This window comes from Arachis hypogaea, chromosome 2 (assembly GCF_003086295.3).
Source record: "Arachis hypogaea cultivar Tifrunner chromosome 2, arahy.Tifrunner.gnm2.J5K5, whole genome shotgun sequence".
Lineage (NCBI taxonomy): Eukaryota > Viridiplantae > Streptophyta > Magnoliopsida > Fabales > Fabaceae > Arachis > Arachis hypogaea.
The window spans coordinates 36,961,039-36,976,969 of NC_092037.1; the positions used below are offsets into that span (position 1 = coordinate 36,961,039).

The 15,931-nt window shown below is 36.1% G+C and overlaps 1 protein-coding gene across 8 annotated transcripts; it reads left to right on the forward strand.

Annotated features, from left to right (window-relative positions):
- The first annotated feature begins 2,322 nt into the window (after positions 1-2,322).
- Positions 2,323-14,697, forward strand: LOC112742935 (E3 ubiquitin-protein ligase UPL4). 8 transcript variants are annotated; one of them, XM_072217102.1, is made up of 19 exons: positions 2,412-2,461; positions 2,641-2,695; positions 3,030-3,696; positions 3,808-3,918; positions 4,079-4,195; positions 4,313-4,471; positions 4,576-4,737; positions 8,241-8,393; positions 8,475-8,596; positions 8,684-9,836; positions 9,972-10,046; positions 10,907-12,133; positions 12,264-12,491; positions 12,580-12,684; positions 13,411-13,491; positions 13,593-13,661; positions 13,777-13,905; positions 14,003-14,086; positions 14,202-14,697. In XM_072217102.1, the coding sequence occupies exons 3-19, from the start codon at positions 3,064-3,066 to the stop codon at positions 14,265-14,267; spliced, it is 4,674 nt and encodes a 1,557-aa protein (XP_072073203.1). In that variant the 5' UTR covers positions 2,412-2,461; positions 2,641-2,695; positions 3,030-3,063; the 3' UTR covers positions 14,268-14,697. The 8 variants fall into 8 exon arrangements, with proteins under 8 accessions (XP_072073199.1, XP_072073203.1, XP_072073189.1 ...); XM_072217088.1 differs by having other exon boundaries at positions 2,414-2,461; positions 13,590-13,661; XM_072217098.1 differs by lacking the exon at positions 2,641-2,695 and having other exon boundaries at positions 2,323-2,461.
- Positions 14,698-15,931: the final 1,234 nt, after the last annotated feature.

Consider the following 15,931-nt stretch of genomic DNA (forward strand, 5'->3'; position numbering starts at 1 on the left):
TCTGAAATTGAATACTTAATAATGTATTCGGTTCTTTAGCAGACAGTTGTTCGAATTTGAATTTATGTAATGGTCAATGTTCCGTTCATTTAATACTATACAATGATTTCATTTTAATAATGTGTTCTATTCATTGTGCAGACCAAGTGTGTTGTGGATAAACAATTTATCCCAAAGGTTGGTATGATTTTCATGACACTATAAGAAGTTGGAAAGTTCTACAAAATTATTCTAAACTTGCCGGTTTTTTCATTTGTGCATTTTGATAATATATGATTTATTTTGTCTTTTGCAGTTGAACCTTTTCGACGGTGGATCAATGCTTCAGTCAAACTCCAGTCTTTACGATGCACATGATATGAATTATCCCAGCGAAGATTATAGGAGTTTCAATTTTTATTAACATAAATTTTCATTTATGTATGAGCAATTTTTGGTTCATTGAAATGATAGGAGGGTTAATTTTTTTATTGATGTTAATCTTTATTGAATAATCACTTTTTTGTTTTTGAAATTAGCTTTCTGAAATTCTTTATTGAATAGTCACTTCTTTGTTTATTGAATAGTCATTTTATTTTATTATGTCAAAAGGTTTAGGTGTTTCTGAAATTGATACTGATATAAACATTTTTTCCAAATTAGCTTTCTGCAATAGTGATATATGCATTTTTTCGGTTCATTTGGTCTATTATTTTCGGTTCATTTGTGCTTTTGGAATTCTAATGTTTGATATATAACATTAGATTTTCATTAACGTTTACATTAATATTCATATATATACATTAAAGAAGAAGTGTTTGCTTTTTTAAACAAGTTAAACAAATTAGTGCTAATTACAACGAGTAAAGAAAACTACACCTATTTATTATCTATATCGCCAGATGTGAATTTACAAAAAGAACTTGAGAGGGCAGCAGGTGACTTGAGGAGTCTTATGACTTCAGATGCGTGAATCACTTGGTTTCTATTTTGTTAATCTTGTTCGTTGACCATTGAACTTGATATATTCTGCTTCAACTCCCTCTCTGTCCTCCATTAAGGATTCTGCCCCAGTATAAACCTTCATCTGGGATATTATTAATCCTTGAAAAGGATATAAAAAATAAAATCAGGCATAAGGAGTGATTGAATAAAACGTGATAAACATTCAATCAGCGAGAAAAATATTTTCTGCATGCAAATGAACTCAAGTGAATCTAAATCACCAACTTCAATGAACCGAATTCCTTTCATGTTTGAATAAAACGTGATAAACATTCAATCAGTAAGAAAAATATTTCTGCATGCAAAAGAACTTAACTGAACACTTAACAATCAAGTGAATGTAAATCACCAACTCCAATGAACCGAATTCCATTTATATTTGAATAAAACATGATAAACATTCAATCAGTAAGAAAAATATTTCTGCATGCAAAATAACTCAACTGAACACTTAACAATCAAGTGAATCTAAATCACCAACTCTAATGAACCAAACTCCTTTCATGTTTGAATAAAATGTGATAAACATATTTCCATTCGTAAATCATCAACTCTAAAATATTTTTGTATGCAAATGAACTCAAATGAACACTTAACAATCAAGTGAATGTAAATCACCAACTATATTGAACCGAGTTATATATCATAGAAAGCAAATAACAACACATGTCCATGCGTATACCCTATTTATGGAGAAAAAATGGAATCAAAATAAGTTGATCTACTAAATGCACCAACTCAATTCACTAAACCTTAAATCGAACTAGGAGAAACACGAGTTTTGCGCAAAATTAAATAAACATAATAACAATAGTTTTTCTCATACTTTGGGGAATCTCTATTCTTGTTTTTGTTTGTTTTTTCTTCTTTTTTTCAAAAGTTTGATGCGATTCTGGAGTAGTGGCAGTTTCCGCAGAGAACACGAACGAGGTTTGAGAGATTTTGAGAGAAATTTAAAAATTTTCAGTAATGGTTTCGACAGTAAAAAATGAACGTTGTTTCATATTTAAGTGCGAATGGTAACGCTGGGGGAAGGGAGTTCGCGCGTGTATACACGTTTCATTTAATAAGATTGAAATTTTTTTTATTTTGGAGCTGCTTAGATGGACTTAGTTAAAAAATTACTTGGATGTATAGCCCAACTGCCAAAAAATATTAATAATCACAATAAGTTGATATATAATTAATCACCTAATCAACTTGGGTTGGTCGAATGGTCAGCTCACTCGTCCGCTTAAGCAAGTGTCGGGAGTTCGAACCCCGCCTTGTACATGCAGCAACCCATTGGCCAGCGACATACCCTTAAATGGAGGTTAGATCTGCGACAGATTAATCCTTAACCTGTCGGGTTGGGGGATACGTTTGTTTAAACCAAAAAAAAATAATCACCTACATCTACATATAAGCATTTACACTTTCACCGCTCTATGTTGCAATCCAAGTTGCAAGCTTTTGTTTGCAATCACCCTCTTCTCTGGTTTTCTTCAATTACCTTTTCTTCTTTTAATTCAATTTAATTTTTAGAAGTTGAATTTTTTAATAATCATCAACGTCGTTACCGTATTTATCTTAACGATTAATTCAATCTCATATTAATATTGTTATTCTTCTCTCTCTCTCTCTCTCTCTCTCTCTCTCTCTGTGGCTCTTTCTCAGAAGAAGCAATTTCGGCGAAGAACAACAAAGAAGAAGAAATAAAACATTCGTAAAAGTGCATCATCAACACCGATAGCTAAACCAATTGCACCATCACCACTTTTTCTTTTGCTAAAAATTAATCATCCTACTTTTTGATTGATTGTTTTTAAGAATTTTGGATGAGTACTTCAGGCCACTTGTGCTATCTATAATTGAATGAAGCTGTGAAAACAGCAAGATTTTGTTTGTTCTTGATTGGATTTATGAACCAACAATATAGTTTTCTCTCTGACAACATGATGCAATAAATGTGTTTACTAACGATTCAGACTTAATTTCACTAATTATGGTTTAAGAATTTATGGAGATCAATGAAATTGATATGATTATTGTGTATTACATTGCAGAGGATTCTGATTCCATTGGGAATAATAGCAACTAATGGAAAGTCGAGGGCAAAAGCGTCCAGAACTGGTGGATGAACTTCCTGCGGATAAGCGGGCATGCAGTTCACTGGATTTTAGACCTAGTTCTTCAAATTCCTCAGTGCAAACCCATATGAATTCAACCCACTCGACATTGGAGGCCCATGATCATGACATGGACACTTCTTCGTCTGCATCGGCTTCAAGCCGATCAGAGGGAGAGCATGAGAAAGATTCGGCTTATGGTTCGTGTGACTCGGATGAAATGGATCAGCATCATAGTAGTCTCCGTGACTATCAGAGGCGGAGAATGTCAAGTGATCATGGGAAATTTAAAAGCATTATATCAAGCTTGAGTGGACAAACTGAACCTTCCGGTCAGTTAGCTGTACTTACTGAACTTTGTGAAGTTTTGTCGTTTTGTACAGAAGGTTCACTCTCCAGCATGACTTCGGACTTGTTATCACCGCTACTTGTAAAGCTGGCGAAGCATGAGAGCAATCCAGATATAATGTTGTTTGCTATAAGGGCCATCACTTATATATGTGATCTGTACCCTCGGTCAGCCGCTTTTCTTGTTCGCCATGATGCTGTTCCTGCATTATGTCAAAGATTGTTGGCTATTGAGTATCAAGATGTAGCTGAACAAGTAATTGTTTGTTTATTTGTTTCTCATTTGTAAAGTTTGCACCTTTTTTACTGTCATCATTTTTTTATAGAAGAAAGGAATATAAGGTTATTGGTGTTGTATTTAATGTAGTGTCTCCAAGCATTGGAGAAAATTTCGCGAGAGCAACCACTTGCTTGCTTACAGGCTGGGGCGATCATGGCCGTCCTCAATTATATTGACTTCTTTTCGACGAGCATACAGGTAAGCCTTTTAACACAATGTGGCATGGTCTTCATGAGTGATGACCATTTACCCCCTTTTTCCATAAATAAAATATGTATTTTATGATTTTAATTAATTAGAGGAGTGAAGATTTTTATTTTTTCTCTTGATTTTCATTTCTCTTTTCTCCTGTCATCAGAGAGTGGCTCTGTGTACTGTGGTGAACATATGTAAGAAGCTTCCTTCAGAAAGCCCTTCACCTTTCATGGAGGCTGTCCCAATATTATGCAATCTTCTTCAGTATGAGGATAGGCAGGTACCAATGAATGGTCTTCAGAAATCAGAACATTGTCCTTTACTCTGACCAGATTGTTATATGTTGTGAGTTTCATCTTTCTATTATATTTACTGACTGGAAAATGTACTTCCTCAGCTGGTTGAAAATGTTGCTACCTGCTTGATTAAAATTGTGGAGCGAGTAGCTCAGTCCCCTGAAATGTTGGATGAACTTTGTCAACATGGATTGATTCAGCAGGTCACACATCTCTTAAGTATAAATGGGCGGACGACCCTATCTAAATTAATTTATAATGTAAGCAACTTTGAACATTCTTTTAATTTTTTAATATATTCTATGATTCTCCATTTTTTTCTTTATGAACTTTGATGTTATCTATTTGTTATTTTGCTTGCCAGGGACTGATAGGAATGCTTGTGAAACTTGCTTCTGGTTCAGTTTTAGCCTTCAGGACTTCATATGAGCTTAATATTAGCAGCATATTGAGAGATATATTAGCTACATCTGACCTCTCACATGGATTGCCAACATCACATGTAATTGTTGGACATTGTAATCAGGTTTGAGGCTTATATTTGGCTTTATTATTTTTTATCTTCTGCCGGTATATTGCACTATAGACCAATTAATTTGCTGTTCTCAAAATTGAAGATTTTGGCATATGCATTTGTAGTTTTTCCATTATTAATAATTAAATAATATACTTGTTTGATATGAAGCCCCTAAAGATATCCTTTCTCTTCTAAGAAGTGAGAAAATACTAATAATAACTACAAGAAAATGACCCAGATGCTGGCACACAGTGTAACTGCTTGCGGTCCAACATGCCTACAGTTTGTAAGAAAATTTAGTGTAAATTTTATCTAGAATGATGCAATTTGACAATTGGAAGTTTATTTTAGGCCAATTGATGGATCACTTTATGCTGTTTGAAAATTTTGTTAATCAAATTTCTTTTGATCATGTTCAATTCATGTAGTACCAAGCCTATGGAATATGGTATTGAATTTGCTATGATCCAACACTACTAAAAGCGCAGGTTGTTAAATACAGGCACTTGAATGGTTTTTCATCTGACAAATGTCCACGTTTCTTTTTTTTTTTTGGTGGATGTATATTTTTCTAATATGTTTGGTGGGTTGTTACACTAGTATTTATTTTAATGGAAATACAGAAATACAATAGAACTGTAAAAGATAAAAGAGGAATTTCGAGAGTCCTCTTCTCTCCTAGCCTAGGCCTTTCCAAATCTTTTCCTACCTCTCACCTAATCAGCTCCTCCTTTTATTGCCTTCCCTCAAATTAATTATCATAATTAGCATTCGACTCCTACGATTACGCCTCCCTGATTCTCTCATCTGACTAATCCAATCATCAATTATTGTCACTTATGATTATACATTTCTCGTGCCCTATTATTCCTCCCTTTTATTTATTGCTTCTTCTAGAATAATGATAAGGTAAAGGGATTATTTTCTTCCCTTTTTTGGCTGCCTTTGCTGCTGACTCAGCACTCTCTCTCTCTCTCTCTCTCTCTCTCTCTCTCTCTCTCTCTCTCTCTCTCTCTCTCTCTCTCTCTCTCTCTCTCTCTCTCTCTCTCTCTCTCTCTCTCTCTCTCTCTCTCTCTCTCTCTCTCTCTCTCTCTCTCTCTCTCTCTCTCTCTCTCTCTCTCTCTCTCTCTCTCTCTCTCTCTCTCTCTCTCTCTCTCTCTCTCTAGGGTATGTAACAATACCTTCCCCTTGAAGCATCACCTTGTCCGCAAGGTGGACGGAAGGAAAGGTTTCTTGAATTGCAGCTGTATGATGACAGTTGCAGCTCTTCCCGTTCAGGTTCCCCTGCATGGGCCTCTTGGTTAATCCCTACATCTCCTTCTGCCTCCTCTTCAGCATCTTCTCCTAGGAGTATGATTTGATAGTGCTTCATGGAGCACCTATGATCAGGTCCCCACTTCTCTCCACATCTGGAGCACAACCCTTTCCTCTGTCTCTCTGCCCACTCTTCGTTCGAGAGCCGCCGTGTGCCACTGTTACGAGTCATCTGCGAATGAGAAGCCCTGCTGCCTCCGTTCGAACTGGTGGTAAGGCCTGTACGAGGAGTAGGGGTGCCTCTGTTTGTGTTGGATCCAATCTCGCCCCTCGATTCGCTGCTGCCGTGTGGGTGTTGTACTTCGCCAAACTAGAATTTTTGAAAAATCCAAATCTAGCTCACACTGAACTTGATCCGCCTGATCCGCTCCCTTCCGGCAACCCCTCTGTTAGGGTCAACCCCGGTCTCCTTTCATGCTTGATTTCTCCATTCAATAGTCGTGGCTCTATCCATTAAAGCTGGTAAATTATCGAACTGAGCCACCTCCAACTCTGCCTGAATTTCCTTTTTGAGTCCATTGGCAAAGATGCACATGAGAGCCTTTGTTCCCAGGTTTCTCTGCGTTCATGCTGCAGCCTCAAACTCTCGCCTATACTGAGCGACGTCCTCCACTTGTTTCACCTCTAGTAACGGAGCCATGGGGTTGAGAGCAGCTCCAGGTTGAAAACGTTTCAATAAGTCCTCCTTGAATCGTCTCCATGTCTGAAATGGTGTGTATTCTTCCAGCCACTCCATCCATGCGAGAGCCTCTCCCTCCAAAGCAAGAGTGACAAAGTTCATCCTTTCTGCCAGAGCCACCTGGGCGACACGAAAATATCTTTCCATCTTCACCAGCCAGCCATTTGCATCATCTCCCGAGAAGATGGGAATGTCAAGCTTCCTAGTAGGCTCAAATCTCCTCTGCTCTGTTTCACCTTCGTTATTGTTGCCGCCTCTGCCTTCTGAACCTTCTCCATCTCCCCCATTTCTCCCTCCAGCACCGTTTCGTCCCTGGTCATGGTGTTGCGAAAACATTTCCCTCACCTGTCTTAGCAGGTTGGTGGATAAGAGTTCAAACGATCGGTTTTGAGCTTCCAGCGAACGATTCTGGGCCTGCCTCATCTCCTCCATTTGCTTCTCCAAGACTTCCAACCTTGACTCCATGGCAGCTCGCATGGAAACCATGCACAGAACACCTAAGATCGGTGCTCTGATACCAGTTGTTACACTGGTATTTATTTTAATGGAAATACAGAAATACAATAGAACCGTAAAAGATAATAGAGGAATTTCGAGAGTCCTCTTCTCTCCTAGGCTTTTCCAAATCTTTTCCTACCTCTCACCTAATCAGCTCCTCCTTTTATTGCCTTCCCTCAAATTAATTATCATAATTAGGATTCAGCTCCTACGATTATGCCTCCCTGATTCTCTCATCTGACTAATCCAATCATCAATTATTGTCACTTATGATTACACATTTTCCTGCCCTATTATTCCTTCCTTTTCTTTATTGCTTCTTCTAGAATAATGATAAGGTAAAGGGATTATTTTCTTCCCTTTTTTGGCTGCCTTTGCTGCTGACTCAGCATTCTCTCTCTCTCTCTCTCTCTCCAGGGTATGTAACATGGGTCCAGTGAGTGATTCTCTAAAAGACCAGTTTCAATTGCTTGCATTGGTACATTGTTATTATATAAGATGATCTAGTAATAGAATGATATAAATATTCTATTTATTCTCTGAGTTATATTATGCCTACGGCATAAAAGTTTTCAGAATTTAACTTACTAATTTTATAGGAATCTGTTGTTGACATTTATTCAGTAAATTTTTTGGAAACATTGATGTATACATTATTAAAAAAATATTACATCAGATTAAAATTTCCAGGTTTGTTGACATTTATTCAGTAATTTTTTTTGGAAATATTGATACATACATGATTAAAAAATATTACAGTAGATTAAAATTTCCAGGTTGTTTTTATCCACAATAAATAAGTAAACAAATTCTGTGTAGCATTTATTATGGGAAAGACTAGGAATCTTGCCATAGGTGGTTTGTTATTCGAGGAAAAAGTTTGTAAAAGACACTAGTAAGCTTGTAGAAGGGAAGGGAAGATTTCTTTTTAATAGTCGAATCAATTCATGTTTGTATGATTTGTGAGCTTTCTCATAAATGACCTGTGAAACGTTTTTCTTATAAATTGCTGACCTGTTAGGTGTATGAAGTACTGAAATTGTTAAATGAACTTCTCCCTGGCATTACAAAAGATGAGAATGATCAACAAGTGCAAGACAAGGAATCCTTTCTAGCTAATAACCCAGATCTCCTCCAAAAACTAGGGACTGATGTGATTCCTATGTTGATCCAGGTTAGTTTTGTTTTCTTGTGAATAGTTAAAATTATTTTACTTTATTTAATTGCACTGCAATGATTCTTACTTCCTGAACAGGTGTTTAATTCTGGTGCGAGTTTATATGTTTGCCACGGATGTCTATCAGTTATGTACAAGATAATTACTCTGAGTAAATCTGATATGCTTGTTGAATTGCTTAAGAAATCCAGTATTTCAAGGTGAAGTAGACCTGTCTCATCCTTAGACTTGCAGTCAGAAATTGATTTTGTTAAAGGTACTGATTTTTCTCCTGCTTAATCTGGCAGTTTTTTGGCTGGAGTGTTCACTCGAAAGGATCACCATATGCTAATGTTAGCCTTACAAATTTCGGAGACCATCCTTCAGAACTTTTCAGATATTTTCTTAAAGTTGTTTATAAAGGAAGGTGTCTTTTTTGCTATTGATGCACTCTTAACACCAGAAAGATCTACGCAATTGATGTATCCAGTATATAGTGGGATTCAGTTGTCAGTGGATTCCAGTCAAAAGTTTACTTCTAGAGAAGCTCTGAGGTGCCTATGCTATGCATTTTCGACTAGCCAATCTCCTACTCCTTCAGAAGGTGGACACTGCAAACTTGACAAGGACTCTGTTCATAATCTTGCACAGAATATAAAAACAAAATACTTAGCACCGGAATTATATGATTCTGAGAAAGGATTGACTGATATTTTGCAGCAACTAAGAGCATACTCTAATGATTTATTGAGCATGTCTGCTGACAACAGTGTTTGTGCTCAGAATGAAGAGAAGGTTAACAGTATATTATTGTCTCAGATTATGGACAAGCTTACCGGCAAGGAACAAGTCTCTACTTTTGAGTTTATTGAGAGTGGAGTTGTGAGATCACTTGTCAATTATTTATCTCAGGGTCATTATGTGAGTGAAAATGATGGAAAAGGAATTGTTGGTGGTAACTATGCTGCCATAGAAAAACGATTCGAGGCCCTGGCAAGGGTATGTTTACAAGGTTCTCAACCTTTTTCTAGTGACACAGCCCTTCCAATATTAATCAGGAACCTGCAGAATGCATTGACTTCATTGGAGGCATTCCCCATTGTTCTAAGCAATGGACCAAAACTGAGACATTCATATGCTGCTGTTCCTAGTGGATGTTCCATTCCTTATCCTAGCCTGAAAGTTCGTTTTGTCAGGGCAGAGGGTGAGACTTGGCTGAATGACTGTACTGAAGATTTTCTTACAGTTGACCCTTTTTCTTCTTTGCATAGCATTGAAGGATATCTTTGGCCCAAGGTCAGCAAGAAAAGCAGAAAGCAAGAAAAATCAGTATCAAGCCACGTAGTGTTGCAACCAGAAAGTCCACCCCTTCAATCAACATCAAATGCAAGTTCCTGTCCAGCTGAAATTCCAGTAATTTTGGGGCCTGGTGACATGTCAACAGATCTCCCTGAAACACAGGTTGTATTTCTAACTAAGCTTATTGATTTATTACAATGCAGCCTACTTCTGTGTTTATTTATATAAAGTTGGTGATTGAGGGCTTGTTTATTAATTAGCTCTCCTTTTTACGTTGTAACTATACTTGTTTTGAAGGGAGAACCAAAGTTATCACATCCGGATGAAACAGCCAAAGTGAATGCTGGAGAATCATCTTCCTCTGGAACTCAGGTTGTAATCATATTAGTTAGTTAATAATGCAAAACACTTTTGGTTATTTGCCCAAAAATAAGTTTAAAGTTGTACTAGACCATTGTTCTTTATTCATCTTCTAAAAGTATATCATTTTATGGATTAGTATATCATTCTTTAAAACCGGACATATTTACGTGTTATAAATTCTGATCACTGACGAGCACTTTGAGATTTTTTTAAAGATGGGTTAGTATTATTCTGGAGATTATATAATCCAACAAGTCATGCAATGTAAGTAACTTGGTCAATAATCCCAAGTAACAGGGAAATAGGAGATGTAAAGGATTCATGCCAGCTTGATAAAATTGAGTAGTAGTGTGGTTGTTCTCTATGATAGGAAAGTACCAATCAAGTTTAAAGGATACACTTTTACTGGATAACTATAAAACCTGAAAATATTATGTTACATTGACCACTGTGTGTTGGAAGGGGAAAGGAAGTTGCAGAGATGAAGATGCTGCAATAGATGAGTCAACACACTACACAGAACATAAACAAATATAAATGCATTAGAAAGGAAGTTGTGTAGTATATATAAAAAAATGGTAGAATTCCAAACTAGGTGATTGTATTATGTGATTATTAGACTTGTAAAAGCTACAATAGGAGGAGTGGATTAGATTGAGCGCATTCCAATAGGTGGGGATAGGGTAAGAGAAGGATTTGCTTGTGTACATACTATGTGCTATTCTCAAGTAAAGTTTAGTAGTTATGATGCTGTTATAAAACTCTACCTCTAAATTCCAGAGTTTTAAATTTCTTTTTCATCTTGATTATGAATCTCTTTTATATGTTATTGCCTTTACTTACTAATTTTTGTTCCCATATCCTAACAGGGATCTGTAGAGAAGGAACTGCAATCCAATGCAGAACCAGACTCAAAATTGGCAAGGCAGCATCTTGCATCTTGTAGCAACGAAGCTGCTCAAAAACTCAATTTTTACCTTGATGAACAGTATCTGGATCACCAATTGACTCTCTATCAGGCAATTCTTCACCAAATAGTAAAACAAAATGACTGTTCTTCTGGTTCAAAATTGTGGAGTCAAGTACATATAATAGCGTATAGAAAGGCTGTGGAATCCAAGGACATATTGCCTACAGAGTGTCTGCCTTCACCTCAGGATTTATCTCATGATGAAGTTTTAGCTTATTATCAGCAGACACCTTTCTTCTCAGACATCTTCTCTTGTGAACTTGTTTCCGATCTCCATAGGCCAAGTCCAACTTATGATGTTCTATTTCTTCTTAAATGCTTGGAGAGCATGAACAGATTCATGTTTCACCTTATGTCTCGTGAGAGAATTTGTGCTTTTGCTGAAGGGAAAGTTGATAACCTAGATAGCCTGAACATATCAGTTCCTAGTGTCCCACAAAATGACTTTGTGAGCAGTAAGTTGACAGAGAAGCTGGAAACACAGATGAGGGACTCTTTGGCTATCTGCCCTGGTAGTATGCCATCATGGTGTAATCAGTTAATAACTTCATGTCCTTTTCTGTTTAGTTTTGAGGCTAGATGCAAGTACTTCAAAATGAAAGCGTTTGGCCAGCCCCAGATCCAACCCCATATGTCTTACAACTCCTCTGGAGCAGAAAGTGACAGACGACCAAGTCTTGGTGGATTGCCTCGAAAGAAGATTTTAGTTTATCGTAACCGGATTCTCGAGTCTGCTGCTCAAATGATGGACCAACATGCGCGCAATAAAGTGGTTCTTGAAGTAGAATATGATGAAGAAGTGGGCACTGGCCTTGGACCAACATTGGAATTTTATACCTTGGTATGCCGTGAGCTACAGAAATCTGGGCTGGGCATGTGGAGAGATGATCCTTGTTCCTTTGCCCTCAAGTCAAATTTACAGGTTGAGGAAATGGGAATCAATTCTCTTTATGGATTGTTTCCTCGACCGTGGTCATCAACACTTGATACATCTAATGGCATACAGTTCTCCGAAGTAACTAAGAAGTTTTTCCTTTTAGGCCAAGTTATTGCTAAAGCACTTCAAGATGGAAGGGTCTTAGATCTCCACTTCTCTAAAGCCTTCTATAAACTTATACTTGGAAAGGTAAGCAACTCTGGATGCAATTAATGAACCTCAAAGGAGCTCTCCACCCACCAACGAATAGCTAGATAGATAATGATGTTGCTTATTACTAACTAAGTTTCTCTATTTGCTTATGGATATGTCACTTTAGGAACTTTCTCTCTATGACATCCAGTCACTTGATCCGGGGCTTGGTAGGGTGTTGCAAGAGTTTCAAGCACTCATTAACCGGAAAAAATTCCTGGAATATTTCAATGGAGGGAATGAATTGGAATATGGATTAAGCTTCCGGGAGACCAGAATTGAGGATCTCTGTCTTGATTTCTCGCTTCCTGGGTATCCTGACATAGTTCTTGCTTCAGGGCATGATCACACCATGGTTAGACATGGCTCAGTATTTTTACAGTTCAAGTGTCTTCCATCCTTGCATTGGCAGAATACTAATGTCAAATATTCTTCTGTTGTAGGTAAACTTGACAAACCTGGAGAATTATGTTTCGCTTGTTGTCGATGCAACTGTGAGGTCTGGAATTTCAAGACAAGTGGAAGCTTTTAAATCTGGCTTTAACCAGGTATTATACCACTGCTCACTCTGTCTTGATAATACTTGAATACTTTCTAGCTAGCTAGCTATTTATTGAATGCTCTACTGTTTAAAAAAAGAACCTTCTTCGTTGTGCATAGTTACTGTCACTATTTAAAAGCTGTAGTCAATTGCATCATAAAGAGAAGAAAAAATCTCGGGAGAATTGAGGATTTTTACATAATCAACCAAGTGTATCTGGCCCTGAAACAAACATACATAAATCCCTTAAATTAAGATTTTGTTTTAATCTCATCTAGTTCTCAAATTGGACTCATCTCATGATCTCATCTGATCATGAGACCTTAATTGTACAACAGTTTTCCCCCCTAATATATAGAGGTTTTACAATAGTTGGCAAACATGTTCGTAGAGTCATTGTACATAGCAGTAAAATTTCTTGCGTTGCTTTGTGTCTGAGGTTGGCTTCAATATTTTGTTATGCATACTTCAGTGCCCATATTCTCTTTATGATTTATAAATGCTAAAATAAACAGCAAATCAACAGTTAGAGCTTGGAGAGAGACGTCTGATGACAAGACTGCTTAATTGCTACCTTTATTTAATTTATTATATGAAGTCCAAAATAGGTTTTATGTCTTCTAATCCATTCTTTGTCTGTCTTCACTCTTCAGAGCAGGCAACCACTAACAGTGTACTGAATATTTTGGTTTTATTTAGGATACTGTTTAAAATTCATATTTTCAACTTCCAGGTTTTCTCTGTCGAACATCTTAAGATTTTTAATGAACAAGAGCTCGAGCGCATACTTTGTGGAGAGCATGATTGTTGGGCTGTATGTATTAATTTCTTTCTTAGTTCATGTTTAATTTTGCTCTGCCCTTATAAAAGCAATTCAAAGGGAAAAACTGAATTGAAATAATGTGTTGGTAGCAGATAAATGAGCTCGCTGATCACATTAAATTTGATCATGGATACACTGCTAGCAGTCCTCCCATTGTTAATGTAAGCACTTCCGCACTTTTGATTCCTTTTGATATTATGTTCTGATTTTCTTTCTTTTTTCCCTATTCTTTTCCTTTTGTTGAATCTCATAAACTGCTTAATTCTTTGGATTCAGTTGCTGGAAATTATCCAAGAGTTTGATCATGAACAGCGTCGATCCTTTTTGCAATTTGTGACTGGTGCACCACGGCTTCCTCCTGGAGGATTGGCATCTCTCAATCCAAAGTTAACCATTGTTCGAAAGGTGTGTAAAAACTGTACCGCTATTTTTCAGTATGCAGGTTTCACTCTTCACATGTTTTTGTGGTCTACTTACACCCTTTTGAGTATTTTCCTTGCAGCATTGTAGCAACCGAGCAGACTCGGACCTACCTAGTGTGATGACTTGTGCAAATTATCTTAAGCTACCTCCATACTCATCAAAAGTACCTTTCACTATTTGAAACTCACAATAACAAACAAACATCAAATAAGTTTCTGCAAACGTTGTTATTACTTTTGAGCCTAACTTTTTTTTCCCCACACTCGATTCAATTTCAGGAAAGGATGAAAGAGAAGCTCTTGTATGCCATTACAGAGGGTCAAGGATCGTTCCACCTCTCATAAAATCCGTTATCTTGGGTTTGGATCTGGTACTTGGAATTCTGAAGCTGTAATTATTAGGTTAATTGGTAGTAATGTAGATAAAGGATCTCAACGAGTTACTTGCTGGCAGTGATCTCAATGAGCTTACTTTACTGGTAGTGGTGTGTCTCAATTAGTTTACTTGGACATGAAGGAGCTGCTGTGTTTCTTCACTGACTACAATTGTTGGGGGTGTGTACATAAAATGCCTGCTGATAGAGTTAGAATATGATTGACATGTGTCGCCTGTACAGAGATGGAGGGCACTTGTCATGGTCGGTTGGTTGGTTTCGTTGGTTATGCTTTGATATTTTAGTACAGTTTTATTATCATTTTTTTTTTGTACAGGAACCTTTATTATGGATAGACTTTTAAATGCAATGATAACAGCTTGCTATCTTTACTCTGGCTAGATTTGCTATTGTTCTGTTGATTCAGTTATTAGTGAAACTTGTTTCTGTCGTTTTTCTCTCCCCCTCTGTTGCCTCAAATTCCATTTGCAATTTTGGATTGGGAGAAATCTTACTTTGGGGTGGGATCATGGGTAGATTACTTGAGCTTAAATGAAGATGTAGTTTAATTTTTGCTCACTTGTTGAGATTTAAGAATGTACCAGTATTGCTCATTTCTTTCATCTTAAGAGCCTCGTCCAGCACACTTATCATCTGAAGATTTTATATATGGTTTAATCAATGAGATTTAAATTAGGTTATATCTTTGTTTATTAGGTTGCTATGTAAAACTCTTGCATGAAAAAATTTATCCTCCTAGAATTTTATAACGTGGAAAATACACTATTTATATAAGTATGTTATAATATAACTAGCAGCTCAACAGGCACTATAGTATCTCTTCTGTCGTTTTTTTATTATTTTTAAGAGATTAATTTTCATAATTTTATTTTTAAAATTATAAATTTAATAAAATAATTTAAACATTAAGAATAAAAAATATTTAAAAATAAAAATAAAAATTTTATAAATTATTTAACTTTTAGAATGTATAAAATTTATAAATTTAAATTAAATAAGATATTAAACAATTATGTTGTTATTATGTGTAATAAAATCAAAATAAAAAATTAAAAATATTATTTACAATTAACTATTTATAAATGTTATTAAGTTTATTTATTTATTTTTAATAGTACTTAATTTAAAACAGAGATAAAAATTTATATTAAAAACACTCTTTATCTTTTTGTATATAATTTCAATTGATAATTTTTGTTTTAATTTTATATTTAATCTTTTAAATTATTCTTAATTTTATTATTTTTTTTAAAATTATTAATTTATATTTTGTTATATCCCCTCATTATATCAAATACTATTTTTTCTCTTACTATTATTCTCTATATACATACCTGATCTATATACACAATGATAAAGTCGGCAATGCTGGCGGCAGAGATAAGGGGGAGAGTGTAGGAGGGTTGTACCTGGAGACAAGGAGGGGATTAATTTGGGAGAGACGGTTAGACCCTTAAAGGTGTCCTTTAGAGATAAAGTGGTGGGCGCTAAGACGGCTAAGGCTTTCACATGGGCAGAATCTCTTTTTGGAGATAGCATGGCTGTGGTGATTGGAAAGTAAGGAGATTTCACACCACCACGTGTAACTTTTTCAAAAAAAGTTATGTCTTCTTT

Bases quoted from the DNA above. Each gene is read 5' to 3' on its own strand.
- LOC112742935 (XM_025792180.3), top strand. From the start codon at position 3,064: ATGGAAAGTCGAGGGCAAAAGCGTCCAGAACTGGTGGATGAACTTCCT. The intron at 13,662-13,776 runs GTAAGCACTTCC...CTTTGGATTCAG, and splicing joins GCAGTCCTCCCATTGTTAAT to TTGCTGGAAATTATCCAAGA. The intron at 13,906-14,002 runs GTGTGTAAAAAC...TTTTCCTTGCAG, and splicing joins AGTTAACCATTGTTCGAAAG to CATTGTAGCAACCGAGCAGA.